The sequence below is a fragment of the Phoenix dactylifera genome, chromosome 17 (genome assembly GCF_009389715.1).
Source record: "Phoenix dactylifera cultivar Barhee BC4 chromosome 17, palm_55x_up_171113_PBpolish2nd_filt_p, whole genome shotgun sequence".
Lineage (NCBI taxonomy): Eukaryota > Viridiplantae > Streptophyta > Magnoliopsida > Arecales > Arecaceae > Phoenix > Phoenix dactylifera.
Window position 1 is genome coordinate 10820217 of NC_052408.1, and position 16443 is coordinate 10836659.

Genomic DNA, 16443 nt, shown 5'->3' on the forward strand with positions numbered 1-16443 from the left:
GGGGTGGATCTTGACTGGTAGTCAAAGAATTGCGAATTCATGTCTCTAGTTTGTAAAGCTATTTACTCTGAATCACTTCATTGACTGAAGATTTCTCTTCAGTTTCTTGTTAAATTTTTTGCATGGCTGTTTAAAAATTAGAACTCCATACAATATGGTCAGTAGTAAATTGATGTAAACCAGAGTTACAAGAGGATGCCTGCCTCTTATTCTTTTCTTCAGATCCTGGCAGAACTCTTTTATTCCCATCTTCACCATTAAAAAACCTGACATCCTGAAAACACTGTGGAGACTGGTAAATTGCGCTCCTTATCTCATTTGCAGAAAATATTGCGATTATTCTTGGAGCTATACAGGAGCCTCATTCTCTTGGATTACCCTTTCGAACAAAGTTCGCCGTCGCGGTACCAGACCATATCAGTGCCACACTAGCACAGTATCGATATTGATACCGAATTGGTATGGTATGTTACGCATCGTACCGTGCTTTCGAATATGGATCGAGAATGCAATTATTTGTGTTTCAGTGAATTATTGAAGATAGAGTGATTATGCATCATACTGGATGAAATTTTACTGGGGATGAGATACCAGTACTTCTCTCATTTATGACGTGCCATGTCTGACAGTCTGAGATGCACAGCTACTGCTATATGGTAACAGGTCGACTATTTTTCCAACTAACATGAGGTGAGAACATGACTATTGTTGATGTTAAATTTTCTCATTCAGTGTTTTACCCCTGCCCCAACAACACCTAACCCCAAAGCTTCATTTGGATGCTGCAAAGGACAATGAACGGTTAAGGTGTGAGAAGTTCATGTGTAGAGATGATCCGAGCTGCAAGAGATGGCAACATTGAAACAAACAAAAGAAAGAGAGAGAACTGCAGCAGGACTAGTAGTTCTCTTTTGATAACTAGCTGCCCTTTCATGCTGCATGTCTGTTAATTGCTTGCCTGCTGAGGTTTGAAGATGCTCTCACCTCTGACATCTGACATTGAAGACGTAATGTAACAGAGCATCTGGCTCAGCAAGGGATGATCTCCTTCCTACTAAACTCACCAACCAACTTTACTGTGGTGGTTTATTTTATCCATCACTACTAATTCTGCACATATTTCCCACCTCTTTATAGATCTATACAAGTTATGGTATTGGTAGACTCAGTGGTAAATGATATCGAGTCGAAGTGGCTGTGTATACACGTAGATTCTCACCATTGAGAGCAAAGACAACATCCCGTTAGCTTAATGCATCAATCTAGCATTATCATGTTCCCGTGAACAAGAATACAAATCAGTAAATCACTCTTTAGTTCTGTGAATTTCCTTACATGAGTAAATACCAACTCATAGCCATAGTTTTCAGGCACCTTGGATCCGAAGACAAAGCAACCCAATGGATTGCCGTAAGTCATTTTGCTCAGATCTGACGACAGTGGACAATGTTTGCCAGGTTTGGTCCCTATCCAAGCAAGCATAGAGGGGAGTACGGGCATCTCATGCTGCAAAACTAGAGTCATGGGAACCATCTTTTTCTTCAATTTTCCTTCTCAATGTCTTTTTTCCAAAATAATCTCACAGCAAGCAGTGCTCCTCTGAGAAAATTATATGGTCTTAGGAAATATTGGGACATTCTATATACTTGCTTAGTTAGTGAGATAATAGCCATAATTGATGGGACTGTAGCTAGATCCGAAATCTATGGTAAAAGGACATTCGAGGGTCAGATATATACAGTTTTGTCTGTGTGTGGAAAAGCTGTTTCATATGTCGGATCATCACGCTCGGATCAAAATAGAGCAACCTTACCGTTGCACCAAGGCGCACACTTTATGCTAAATCTATGGTGATAATTTTAAGTCAAAATCCCCTGCCTTGATTACAATTTACATCACTGACAATACAAAAAGGAAAAAAAAAATCTCGATTTTATAAAGCTTTCTTATATTTTCACTGCTTGGCCTCAAACTAGCATTTTCAAACAAAATAAGCCTTGAGCTGATTCACTGTTTGAAGGTTCTAGACAGCTGAATCTTCAGTCCATCCGTATTCTCAGGTATGTGAATCAAGATTGACGAGCATGATTTCTCAGTCTACACAACGCATCTAATCTATTCATAGATACGCATACAGGCATATTAGACATGGATTTTTGCACACTGATGTTCCCTAAGAGCTCCCTCTCAGTGAAAGAAGAAAAGGATGTATGGCGATTATTCATATATACATTGTTGGGTGAAGAAGAAGGTGCTGACTATTACACACACACACACACACAAAACACACGTTAAGTTTGATTAGCGACCGTAGTACAAGTGATCAAAATGGCAGCAGTGTTTCTAGCGAGAAGCAAGTATTGGCGGCCATGCCAATGAAGCTACCTATTGGAGACGGGGTTTGGGCCGCTGGGGACTTCATGCTTGCTCTCTTCAAACTGGGAAGATGGGACGCCAACCTGCTGTGGATGCAACTTGGTGGTTTGGGATGCAGAATGGAAGAGAAGCCGCCGGGTAGAGAGAGCTGGGGCCATGGAGATCTTCAGCTGATCAGCTGGCCGAGCCAAGGGCAGTAGAAAGAGGCAGAGGAACCATAAGCGTAGCAGATTTGATCTCCTAAGAAGGCTTTGGTCGATTGCCATGCAGATTTCAGCCTGAAGACCTGAAACTCCCACCCGAAGAGCCCACAAGAGACCAGTATCCATGAACCACTCGAGCCAACAAAGTGAGGAAAGCCTTCGAATGAGAGAGGAAAGGAGGCCCGAGGAACAGAAGAACACATGTAAAGATAAGCGGAAAAGGCCAAACCTTACTAGTTGAATTCAAAATATGACAGAAGAATCATTGAATGGGGATGGAGCTGTTACATGGCTACTCCTTACTTTATCTACCTCCTAATGGACGGGTTGTTAAGATTCATTAAATGAGATGACATGTGCCACCTTGTTTTCTTAAAACGTTGTGCGCCTCCGGCGGTGTGGCAGGGAGCCTGTCGTTGAATTGTGGAAAAGAATCCAAGACTCTTATAGCCTATCTTTCCACAAGATTGACGACCATCACCATCAACATCATCACCATAAAAGATGGAATGCTAATTTGAGGTACAAACAACTCGAAGGATTGCTTGCGAAATGATTTGTTGCAGGGTGGAGATCAAAAAGCTATGATTCGCTCGAAATAAAGACCAGCATTAAAAGCATCACGATTTAAATAATGGTATCATTCTTCAGCAAATTTTTGTTTTTTTTTTTTTTTATGAGGAGGAAAGCAAAGCCAGCCAGCCGTTATTAGAAAAGAAAAAGTTCACAGAAACCATTCATAAAAGATTTGCAAGAAAATCATTCTTCAAGAGCAAATATTGGTTACTTCTGACTGTTGGGGTACTCAAATTCGGTGAAATTAGCCTTTGTTTGGATTCAGCGCTGTGAAGCGGTAAGGGTACAGGATGGACCTGCAACCTAAGTCCCATTGGTTGGGACCCTAAGAAAAACCGAAAAAATCTGGACTCATGGCTTGGATCATGCAAATGATATTCTCGTAATCTTTCAAAAGGGTCCAGGTTTTGCACAAACTGTTCATACTTTAATCAGACTAGACCAACCAACAAAGGTTAATATATCTAAAGGGTTGACATCAATCCATCAAACAAAAATATAGTTTACCATGAGACAGAAATGGACCGATCATGCATGACGTGAATAGGTCGGACTTGGAAGTTCAAATAGTGATTCTTAGTTAGAAACTAGCTTATCATTTCAGTGCAAGCCAGTATTAAGTGGGATCGCAGCGAAGGTGTAACTAATAAGCAGCTAAAGCATTTGATGGATTTTGCACCTAAGGTTGGGGAAGGGCCTCCATGTAAAGACACAATAGGAGAGCTTTTTCTCGGTTGGGTGGCTGCTGAAGATATCTGCTGTTTGGACTTGTGACATAACCCTACGCATAAAAGATGATGAGGGAGATCTGGCATGCTTTTCCAAAGACAAGGTAAAGCAAGGCATCCTACTCTACGGGCTGCTGTGAAATCCCAGACTTGTCTCCACAATGGGGTGTATGGGAGCCCCCACACCCAACCAGTTGGGTAAATAGTTCGAACAGAAAAGTTGTACCTAATGGCCGCTTCTGGTTCTGGAAAAAGAAAAAATAGAAAAGAAAATAGTGTTCGCGTCGGAGTAGTTATTCCATCAGTGATTTTTTCTTTCTTTCTTTTTGGCTAAAAAGAGGCTGGAATAAATGAGGGCTTTATGCTACATACAAGTCATCGTAGCCTTCCCCTGGAGTAGTTATTCTCGGTATAAGCAGGACGGACTAGAATTACCATTCCTTCCCATTTTTCCAATGCCGTTTCCGTTTGGCAGGCGTAAGGCTCAGGTTCGGAATAAGTCTCGTGCCTGCTTCTGTCCTGGGGGGGGGCGTCGGTATGGCTTCAATCATGCTCCTCGGGCTCCCAAGCCAATATCCTGGTGGGAAAGGGAAAACGATGCGATCTTCGGTACTTTTGGCTCTCCCAAGAAATTTCAAAGGTTCCTTCTTTTTATAATGGAATATCAAGTCACATCTTGAGGTGACTAGGACTGTAATTGATAATTGAGCAAGGAACCACAAGTGAAGGATGAGATAACAACCATGCTCTGGCCTCGCATAATGGCGCTCGAAGGTTCGACAGAGAGATATTCATTCACCAACACCAACGGGCTATCATGGTCGGAAAAGAAAGCAGAACCCCGGGGGGGGCTTTTCAGAAGAGGCTGATCGATGAGATAGTTTTATTTTTTACGACAATGATAAGGAATTATACTTTTTGCTTTTTAAAGTTCATTTACAGAGAGAAGCATTAGTATTACTAGCCAACATGCAAAACGTCTTGCTTTCCTATGCATGCTGCAGGCTTTCTACTATAGTATCATTACTTTCTACTCCCTTCAGCTCTCCCTATCCAACCAATATTACAGCCAAAAGAAAATGCACCTCCAACCTGCGGGAACTCTTCAGGGGGTAAACAACCTCAATAAGGGAGACCCAAGGTTGGACTTTCTCGGCCGATGGCACTAGATGTCGAGCGAAGGCACCGGATTGCAAAGAGAGTGAAGTCAGGCAAGACATCATCAATTGGTAGCTCTCTCTCTCTCTCTCTCTCAATGTATGGTGGGCGAACGTCACCCTTTGAATTTGAATCCTGGACCTCGCAACCTCTTGCAACGCAAGCATCATGAAGATGCGCCAACCAGCATTGATTAGGCTCCCTTTTTTTATATGTTTTCCATGGACAGAGTTATTTTCGATTTTATGAATTAGATTTTTCTTTTTTCCCATTTCATCATCTAGTGGGTTTCTTCCCCCCATCCATATCATCATCTAGTGGGATTCTACCACAGTTCCTCTTGTAATTTTAAGATTATGCTAAATGGGATTTCATCCATAGTTGCCATTAACAGCTGCTTACGAGTTACCATACACAGATCGTATCAGCCAATACAAAAGGACAAGATCCATGCAGGATTCTATGTTCCAGTACGATAAAAGGGGCACCATGACAGCTAACTTGCTACAAAATTATTCGAGGGACCTATCGCTATATCACATGCACAAGATTGCATGTCCTCACCTTGGATTCCAAGAAATCATCATCTTATCTTCTGTTGCATAAATTTGATTATTAGGAGAGAAAAAGGCTTATTTCTTTTCATGATGGAAGCTGAACTTGGAAAGGCGTTCTCTGTGCAGGGGGTTGGGTTGCAAACAGGCAGCTGATAGGTAGTATAATTAAAATAATAATTTTGGTGAGATGTCAATGACTCGGCTTTTTTTTTTTAAGGTTTTCTGAAGGCCCATCTCATCTGCTCATGTAACTTTCTGGGGACTAAAGCTTGGAATGGCAAGCAAAGCTAACAAATAGGCGAATTCATTAATGAGAGCCTCTTTCAACTGTTCATTTTGTCTCTCATATTGTATTAACGCAAATTTATTTGTTTTCAAAATCTGAGTGATGATAAATATTAAACTGCATCTCTTTTACATGCAGTAAAGGTTCTCCATATATACTTGTTTTTTTTTTTCGAGAAAAAATAAAGGTTCTAATACTTGGAATTCAGTTTATAATTGTGGTTAGCCCTGACAACAAACATCACGGCTCACTCATCTTCATCCTGAAGCTCTGGACTCAATCTTTACCTAATCACAATCAATTTCACCTCAAATTTCTCAAAACAACTAAAAAACTAAACATACAATGAGAAAATATCGAAACAAGGTCTAGTATACATTGAACAGATATCAGAAGAATTTCTGGACTCAATCTTTACCTAATCACAATCAATTTCACCTCAAGTTTCTCAAAACAACTAAAAAACTAACATACAATGAGAAAAGATAGAAACAAGGTCTAGTATACATTGAACGGATATCAGAAGAATTTCTAGTACCAAACAGCAGTGAACTATCAATTTCTTGGAAAGTTATAATCCTTCAAGAAGATCAACAAATAGAAGAGGTAGTTGCAGCAGAAAGTTAAAACATAAAAAACAGAAGAAAAGCCTTTATCAATCAAAAGGTGCTTGCTCAAAAAAATTCATTTGCTTCTAAAATATTTATATTTTGCGGGTAATAGAAGAAAACAAGTTTAACTTCCAAGTGTCATGCATCATTCTTTCCCCATAGTTTCAGGAAAAAAAAGATGTCAATAAATGGTGACAAATAAAGGAAAACCGAAACAAAGACATCTTACCTCCAGCCCAAGGACTGCCTTATCCCGTTAAAAATAAGTCCTAAAGACCTTCCAATCATACACATTAGGAAGAAAGAAACAGCACCCCTAATCTTGGTAAAAACAGCTCTAGCAAAAGGCATTGTGATATCTGAGAACTCCAGATACAAGCTAAAGTAGTACCTCCTGCAAGAACATCAAAACCTTCTGTCATATAATTGTCCGAATATATCTGAACAAGACTGGTTTAGCTTAGTAAAAGATACCCACTTATATAAATCAGTTCCGCAGGAGTTAAAAAGCTTTTAGAATTAAGAACCAATCAGCCACAAGTTGTCGGGTGATTGAGGCCCTTAGACAGGCCATAAATAAATAATCACCCATCAGTACCCCATAAAGCAATGGTTAAAGATGGATCTTAGTAGTATGGAAGGTAACCATGCCCCATCATTTAGCTTGGATTTTGAGATGAAATAACCATATGTAGACTCTGAAAAACACAGGTAAATGCCAATTCAATTGAAAAGGCATGCTGAAAATTTTGGTTTGAATGATTAAGTTAACATGACCAAAACATTCAATAAGAACTGCACTAGCGAATAACAGTACCATCCAGTCAGGGCTCTCAACTCCTTGGTTCGTTTGACAGGCAAGGAAAATGGGTTGATCTGGACATGATGCAATAAGGATGGTCTTGTTGACTTTCTGAAAGCAAACTTCTTCCACCAAATAATCTTCTCATGTCGACTGTCCACTGAGTCCTCTAGCTGTTTCCTGCTGAAGACAACTAACTCAAATCGGTCCTCATACATTGTGACAACCGACTTGAAGTTTTGCTGAAGCCACTGGTTCAATACCACCTGTAAACCAAGATGAGAGATTAGTCAGTGAATATCAAATTAAAAGATACATCAACCTAAAGAATGTGCAAGTTTCCTGCTAACCTGCTTGCAACATCCATGACATCATGCATATGTCCGTGAGTGCAGATGTCCTATTATGTACATGGCAAAAGCTACCACAATTGTGTAACAGGCCAAATAAAAGAGACCAACTATTCCATTAAGCAACAAGACAGTAACTGTTTCACACAATTCATAAAGTAACTAATCAGGACCATCGATATCCTGTATATGACAGAAGGAGATATAGCAGTCAAGCAGATTGCTCTGCTGCACTGATCGGTGATAAGTCACCTCCTCATACGACTGCTTCTTTCTTTCTTTTGCCTCTTAAGTTTGGCAAATGTAAATAACAAAAACTACAAAAAGAGACTGTAAAAATAAGGGAAAAAACAAAGACTAACTATAGATAAGTTAGAACAATTCATTTTGGTGAATAAATCAATTAAATCAGCACTATCTTATATGAGAATACTGCTTTGTTTTGCTCCAGATGAAAGCTTTGGTTTAATGTATAAGCTGACACAATTTCATCCTTCTTCCACTCTATCTACCAGGTAGTAGAGATGATGAACCTTGTCCTAATAACTACTGTGAATTTTTTATGTTCTTTTTTCTCTCTTCACCCATAGAAGAAGTCACCTACCTATAATGCTCGCATCAGATTATGGGATTGTTGATAAATCGTTGTGTATATTTTGCAGTAGTCTTTGTTGTATATATTGCAGTATATACATCAGCAATGTATATATATTGGCAACAAGTTTCCAAATGATTAGAAATGGATAAGTCACCATGTACATCATTAATGATGCACAGCATAGAACGAATCTTACCAAAGACCTGCATGACAATGTCACAGATCTATAAGACTCAAAATCCAGGATCAAAGTTGTCATACATCAGTTCAACAAGTAAATTGATAGCAAAATTTGCTAAGAAAGCATTTTAGTCACCTTACCTCATTTCTTAGTCTTTGAAGCGATCTGGTAGACAGAGAACACAAAGTTAAGCCCAAGCCATTCATCTCACTGGACATATCACTGTCAATAGAAATCAGTTCAAGATAAATGCTTGCAATTTCATCTGCTAACAGAATCACCAGATCTTCCAGAATGTCAACTCCATGTCGAGTCAGAAGTCTATTGTCGTAACAGCATCCATTTCTGGTATCAGAAGATGGAAAATATTATTTTCATATTGGTGTACACTTCACATGCGCATATATTTCCAAATGGCATAATTATGTATGAAATCTAACATGCAGATATTTTCTATGTAAGAAGAATCCAAATTTAATATTCACTGATTTAACGACACCTTGGCATAGAATTTGCATAACAAGAATGTACAAGTTAATTGATTGCTGAGAAGAATAGAGCAGTAGGAATGTTGAATTTTATAGACACATTACAAAAATGATAAACCCCTTCATTCTTTTATTGCAGTACATGTTCCTTTTAAGCAGTCGGTAGAAAACCACAAAAAGCTATTTAAGTTATTGACAACAATTCGGTGGTCATACTTCTTTAATAGTAGGTAAAATTCTGAAGTTTATTAAATCGTGAGAAGTAATGTTAAAGGTTATCCATTATTAAATTCACTGAGTGACAATTTGTCAGTTCTTGATTCAGAAATTACAGAATCCTAAACAATAAGTTTACAGATCTTGACTTGTTAGGCAGTAGTATATTAGGACATTGAAACATGCTGGTTCTAGGTCATGCATACTTCAGATATATAGCGATAAGAAATGTAGAGGTTTTCATGATACCTGAGAGAACCAAATCTAAGGAAGAACAGCAAGTCAGCATAGAGTTCAGCCTTCCCCGATCTACTAATATTCTGTAAGATTCTATCAGCTCCATTTAACTTCCCGAGCATTCTATCAGTAAGCTTCTGAAACAGGAATGCACATTTTAACAAGTCAGCAGAAAGTTAAAAGACAAATAACAAACATTCTGAAAGTTCACGGGTACCGTATCAGGTTGTCCAATTTCCAGGGTCAGTTCCTTCTCGAGCCATTTTATGTACACCGGTTGGATTGCTCCTTTTATGACTTCCAAGGCAACAAGTAGCCAGATATCCCGGCTAACAGACTCATGGGTTTGTGAGATATGATGGACCTGAATAAAATCATGGCATCTTCAGGAAGATGGCAAATGTTTACATGACACTAAGAAAATTGATGCTTCTAGAGAAAAAGAATAACACATATTTAGTTTTTTGTAATCCTTGAGGCTATGGAACTATTTAGGCACTCACAAACATTCACAAATCATTGGAAGAGAACCTAAAAATTAATGATTTTCGCGATGCAATCTTTACAAATTTTTTTTGACCATTTTGTAGATTAAGAAGCAGTCGGAATAACCAGAATGCAAAAACCCAAATACGATTTCTAGGAACAAAATTGTGAAACTAGACAGACCAACAACGCGTTATGACTTGGATATAGACATTCTTTTAGAAACCTCTATAATGTATTAATTGTCAGAAATTAAATTTATTACTGGTTAAATCCTTAAGCTTCTGAAACAAATGCATAACATCCCAGTCATAAATGCTATCATAAAAGCATGTAGAACAGCAGTTAGAACTTAGCAATCATATATCTAATTCAACTCTTAAGAGATAATCATAGTATGTAATACATATGGAAGAGAATGAAGCCTAACTCCAATATTTTTCGTTGGTTGCAACAAGGACATGGCAACAAACAACCCAAATAAATAACAACAAAGAGGCATAAGAGCTCATAATATCTCATCTTCAAGAAGGCAAAGACATGCATCAATTTCTGTTCTTCTATTGCCAAGGTTATCCACAATGATGATCCTCCACAAAACAGTCATCTAGACAAATATCATGAATCTTGAGTTCTAAATAAAAAGGAAGTTATGATCAGACTCATTGCAATTGATGATCTACTATCCCGAAAGAAGTATCGATGATCATCACGAAAATTGTTCTTTACAGAAGCTCAATTTCTTTGTTGTAATTGAAGATGACGATAAGAAATTGCCCAAGTAGTTTATCATGACTCTATCCACTCGGGTTGAAAACAGATCGAATATGGATCAGATATTGATATATACATATTTGTACCTATATTTTTTAACGAATATAGATACTGATACGGATATTAAATGGATATCAAAATTAATATTCACATTTGTTCTAAATGGATACGGATACAAATCGGATATTAAGCATATCCATATTTATTATAAACACAGAACGAATATTAAACATATCCATATTTTTTTATTCGAATACGGATATAAATTGGATACTTTTTCGAATATTAATCAAATATGAGCAAAATTCAATGATGAAAACTAGCAATAAATATATGATCAAAAAAAAATAAAAATATAATTTTAACAAGCATTTATCAACAATAAACCTAATAACTTCATAAAGGATATACTACTCAAGGTTGCTCAAGGGCGTCTCACGACTGTCGACGGTTGCAATCACCAGATGGAAACTAGGAAGTAAACAAAATCTTTGAAATCCTAGTTGCTTAAAGACGACAAAAAAAAAAAGAGGGACAAAATGGACAAATGAGAGATTTGAGTCTTTCAGGCATGCGAGATGATTCGAAAGATTTTATTCGACTCGGGTATTCTGTATTTGGGTTATTATATTAAGTAACGATCATCCAATATCTAGATTCTTTTTAGTTTAGGTTTAGCTAATCATCTAAATTGGTTCTCTAATTTAGCTTAACTTAAACTTGATTTTACTTATCCTTGTTATACGGATATCCGAATCCGGATCCGAATCCGAAAAAATCAGGTGTATTCGCATCTGTATCTGAAAGATTTTTGAACTGACTATCCGAATCCATATCCGAAACCGATTGGACCAAAAAAACAGCATCTGAATCCGACCCGAATCGGATACGGAAACAGATATGGTCAGATATAATCCGACCCGCTTTCAGCCATACTATCCACTTTGGGGGATGACTTCTAGGAGTTAGTCACTTGCTTGCTTTATGTATCACGGATAAATGGGAAGGAAATTACCATCAACAACAACCAGTGAGAGTTTATCCAACTTGATCTAAGTTGCCAATTTGTCAAGACTTTCCAACCCCTACTTGCTAGTGGTTGAACTTGTTGACCCATAAACAATCCACTTGATAAAACAGCAAAGATGCCTAGTTCTTTGTGGCATTGCCGGAGGGTTATTAGCCAGAGAAAGATCCTACAAAGAGGTTGACACAAGAAAAATAAGGATGACTCTAATGTAGACGAGGAAGAAAATTGTTGTTTTGAGAAGGATTGGTTGGAAGAAGATATAATTGAATGGTTGTCTAAATAAAATTAATTAGCAAATTGAAAACTAAACACCTAGTTCTTGCCGCACTGGGGATGGGTATTGGTTGCAAAGAGATCCAAGGAAGAGAGTGTCGTAAGCTCGTAAGTACTGAAATGATGCCCTTGGAGTTGACAAGAAAAAAAAAAAAAAAGCCCACCCAAATGTTGTTTTGCAATGCAAATTGACAAATAAACATTTAGTTCTTTATGGCAACAGGGATGGGTATTAGTTGGAGAGAGATCCCAGGAAGAGAGTGACATAAGCAGATCAATACTGACATGATGCCCCTGGAATTGACAAGAAAAAAACCCACCCAACCGTTGTTTTCGAATGCATTGGTTGGAAAGACATATAATTGAGTGCATCTTCGAAAAAGCTTAGTGCATATTTATAAACACATTCTCTTTACATATTACTCCTTCTGCTTGGTCCTTGACAAAAATGTAGGATATACTCTCCTCAAGAGTCCAGGAACCCACTGTTTTTTTTTTCTTTTGGGGGTGGGCGGGGTGGGGGGGGGGGGGTTATGATCCAAAATATTTTGAGAGGCAGCTGGCTCAATTCCTTTAGAGCATGAAAGACAGGCCATAATATAAGATTATGCAACTCTATACGAGTATGCAATGCGATCAAATATATAAAAGGAAACTAAAAGTCAGTGCCTGCCTCTTTTTGAAGTTGCTGTAAAGTAACCCAAAGCAACCGCAGTCTGGGACCTTTATCAACAGCAAAGATATTCAAGGGATGCATTTTGCTTTCATTTTCATGTTCAGCTGCTCTGTTCTCCATCCTTCCATCATGTTCAATAGCAGTCAAAGCATCCATAAGTTTCTCTTTTACTTCAATCCAAGGATCATTCATATTGGACTCTGTAGACCTGCCAAAGAAACAATGTATCCATATCGACCACAAAAGGATAAGCTCATTATGAGCATGGAGTATTTATTTTGAGAAATGTGATGAATATGGCACCTAATACACTTACAAAATTTTGAGTGGCCTACTCTTACCTACCATAATTGGTCGAGCTTGCAGCATCATGATGTTGACTTGTAGTGTTATTATTCATGCCAATGTATGCCCTCCTGCCGGGTATTACCCCAGCCAGATGTGCAAAGACTATACTGACCATTAGAAGCATTTGGTCGACAACAGACACCCAATTCGATGGTACTGCACCCTCAGGATTTGTCAAAGACCCAAAGCAACAACACTTACAGAAACTCTTCTTCATGCACTGGCTTCCTTCTAATGCTATGCGAAAAGAAGCACCATCCACATGAACTTTGGGTGATTGAAATCGAGAAACAAGATTACTTTTCATAAATAAGTAATTCCTGTACAAGGATTAATCCATCTAAGCAATCATATCACTAAAATGTAAAATAACTGAGGAAAGTGCTTCAAATTTCTCAAATTCCTTGAAAGTATGTATTATCAGATTACAAATGGTTTTCTCATAAAGGCTACACTTATTTGCCTGATGAATAAATGCCATATATACATGGCAGAACGCCCCAACTACGAAAGAGGTAAGAGAAACAAGAAAAATGCCCTTCTACCGTGCACAACAAAAAACGCAAACATGCATGAAAGTGAATAAAAAAATAAATGAAAGCAAACTCACAATGAAAGCAAACTCACCTCCATGATATCCTTGCATAAGCTTTTTTAGGCACGAAGAGAACACTTTTGGACCAAATCCTATCCATTTGTAGATGGGCATGCAATGGCATAACAGCACAATCCGCCATTTAAAATTCAAATGTTTTATTCAACGCATTTCATCACATCATTAAAGGGCAAATTGGACCCGACGCCAGATCATTTTCTGCATCATACGGATGGAAGTCAGCTATAGCTTAAATGAATCCAAAAAACTAAAATTGGAATCAAGCCCCATTTAACACGTCAATTTACACATCAAAGCATATCAAAGCAATTGTAGTTTCTTGGAAGGATGGTTGAACATACCCCACCCCAAACCACCGCCACCACCCCAAAAAGAAGATCCAATATTATGTTTCTCAGCATTAGATCAACAGAATTTATCCAAACCCTAATTGTTTCCAATAATGGTTAGGTATTTCGCTATTAAGAATGACGTTTCAATCAATAAAGAAGAGCACCATGATTTACTTAACAATTTTAGGGCCTCAAATGAACCAGTTACTCAAGCTGCAATTTTAGGTTTGTCTTATGAATGATCCAATCCTGAAAAGTTGCCAGCTCACCCTTAACAGGCTCATTGACAAGGGAATATTGATAAGTGAGTCTTATGTCAATGTTGCAAATTGTATGGGTTTTCTGATGTGCTGCAATGAATATATTTTGGATTGGTCTATGTGGTAAGTTGTATTCCCTTTTATTTTAAAAAAAAAAAATCTCGAATATGTTTATAGGCGATTAGGTATATCAAGGTTGGGTTCATTCTCAGCTTGCTCCCTAACAAGACTTGTCCAAGCCTAAGCCCAAGTTTGCATGCCTTCTTACCCAAGCATCCAAGCCAAGCTCAAACAACCCATTGCTTGGTTCACGCCAGAACTTTTGGAGCCCTAAGAAACTAAAAGAACCACAGAGACCACGTGCTTCTTAACAATACAAAAGACACACAAGTTATACTGTAAACAAGGGCAGTTCACAATCCCTGGTGCATTCTCTGTAATTCCTGGTTACAGAATAGCTGAATCATTCGCACAATATCCATGGCCGTATTCAAAGCGATGCACATAAAATTTTGAAGCACAAAACCGGAATACAATAGAAAAATGAAATCACATCCGATGAAAACCTTAATTTCCTAGCTTGCTCGTCCAGCCATTGCTAATAATCTTGAAATCAAGAAACCAATAAATCAAAAAATAAAGAAAATCTTACACTCAACTAGCGATGATGCCAGCTTGTTCCCTCATCCACGTTTGATGCGATCCAGCGAAACAGAAGGCCCTGAAACCGTATAATACGGATGGATATTAAAATCCAAGAAGAACGTAAAAATAAAAAACCTAGATTTCTCCGACGCACGCTGAATCGAGAATGGAAACCCTAGGTTTCTCGGAGGAAATCTGCAAAGAAATCTTTCGGGCTAGTGTTTCGAAGATAAGGTAAATGGAAGTTCATTCCTACCTTGTTTGGAAAACTCCACCTCCTCGGGCTCTCCTTCCACCGTCGCCGAAAGACGACGGGGGAAGGACTTAAAATGCCGTGGTGGCCAGAGCTCTGCGGGCTTCGGAGAAGAGGCGGGCAGCTCCTGGGCCCGATGAGATCTGGACCGTCCAATCGTTGGACCCATCAACATTATCCCGACTAGCTAGTTTCTGTGGCTAGCCTATTCTACGAGGGAGCGCCTGGTATGTACCAAGTTATCCGTCGCGTTATGGACCGGGATGTGGACCCTTCCGTGGGAGTTGGGAACGAATAAAAGAGCTAGGCGTTCTATGGCTTGTGCAGAATATTCTAATAATCAGACGCGCAGACCACGAATATTATTTTATTATTATTATTATTATTATTATTATTATTATGGCCCTGTTTGGGGAGCTGTTGGCAGTAGAGCTGTTGGAAGTAGAGCTATTGGAAGTAGAGCTGTTATAAAAAACTGTTTGCTGTTTGGTAACTACATTCGTAAAGTGCTGTGGTACTTTATTTTGTGTTTGGTAAACAAACTGAGAAAGTACTTTTGTATGACAAAATTACCATAAAGGACATTGCATAGTATTATACAACAGAACATAATAAAACATAACATAAATTAATACATAAATATACGATATAGTATAATATTATTGTAATATAAAATAATATTATGTTAATATAACATAATAGTAATATAATTATTAGAATAAATTAATATTTGGTAATATAACATAATATTAAATTATTTAACATAACATATTAATGTATTATGATATAATGTAATATATATTATATTTATAGTATAATACAATAATAAAAGTATAAAATATTATAATTATTAGTATAAATTAATTTCTCATAATATAACATAATATTAAATTATTTAAAATAACATATTAATGTATTATAATGTAATGTAATATAATACAATATTTATAGTATAATACAATAATAAAGGTATAAAATATTATAATTATTATTATAAATTAATTTTCCATAATATAACATAATATTAAATTATTTAAAATAACATATTAATGTATTATAATGTAATGTAATATAATATAATATTTATAGTATAATACAATTATAAAGGTATAAAATATTATAATTATTAGTATAAATTAATTTTCCATAATATAACATAATATTAAATTATTTAACATAACATATTAATGTATTATGATATAATATAATATGATATTATATTTATAGTATAATAAAAAATAAAGGTACAAAATATTATAATTATTAGTATAAAATAATTTTCCATAATAATTTCCCATAATTTCTCATAAAATAATTTTTCGCGGTCCAGGGGTTCTTCTTCGTGGTCCACGCTCGAGGAGGACCTCAGCGTGGGCCGCGAGG

The 16443-nt window shown here is 37.3% G+C and overlaps 1 protein-coding gene across 6 annotated transcripts; it reads right to left on the reverse strand.

The window, feature by feature from the left end:
- Window positions 1–6228: 6228 nt before the first annotated feature.
- Window positions 6229–15219, reverse strand: LOC103696383. 6 transcript variants are annotated; one of them, XR_003383323.2, is made up of 12 exons: window positions 15064–15218; window positions 14815–14883; window positions 13582–13768; window positions 12948–13274; window positions 12604–12814; window positions 9585–9731; window positions 9380–9504; window positions 8567–8771; window positions 8442–8448; window positions 7313–7563; window positions 6974–7193; window positions 6229–6889 (listed from the first exon to the last, which is right to left on the reverse strand). XR_003383323.2 is itself a non-coding variant. In XM_008777995.4 (10 exons), exons 3-10 carry the CDS (start codon window positions 13661–13663, stop codon window positions 6721–6723), a joined length of 1434 nt encoding a protein of 477 aa, XP_008776217.2. In that variant the 5' UTR covers window positions 13664–13768; window positions 14815–14883; window positions 15064–15218; the 3' UTR covers window positions 6229–6720. The 6 variants fall into 6 exon arrangements, 3 of the variants coding, with proteins under 3 accessions (XP_008776217.2, XP_008776216.2, XP_026656671.2); XR_602394.4 differs by lacking the exon at window positions 8442–8448; XR_003383322.2 differs by lacking the exon at window positions 6974–7193.
- Between the last annotated feature and the right edge of the window lie 1224 nt (window positions 15220–16443).

Excerpts from the sequence above, each read along its gene's own strand:
- LOC103696383 (XM_008777994.4), bottom strand. The coding sequence starts at position 13,691 with ATGGCGGATTGTGCTGTTATGCCATTGCATGCCCATCTACAAATGGAT. Across the intron at positions 9,732-12,603 it reads TACAGCAACTTCAAAAAGAG|GTCCATCATATCTCACAAAC; the intron begins GCAGGCACTGAC and ends GATTTTATTCAG. Across the intron at positions 6,890-7,312 it reads TTGAGAGCCCTGACTGGATG|GAGGTACTACTTTAGCTTGT; the intron begins GTACTGTTATTC and ends ATGTTCTTGCAG.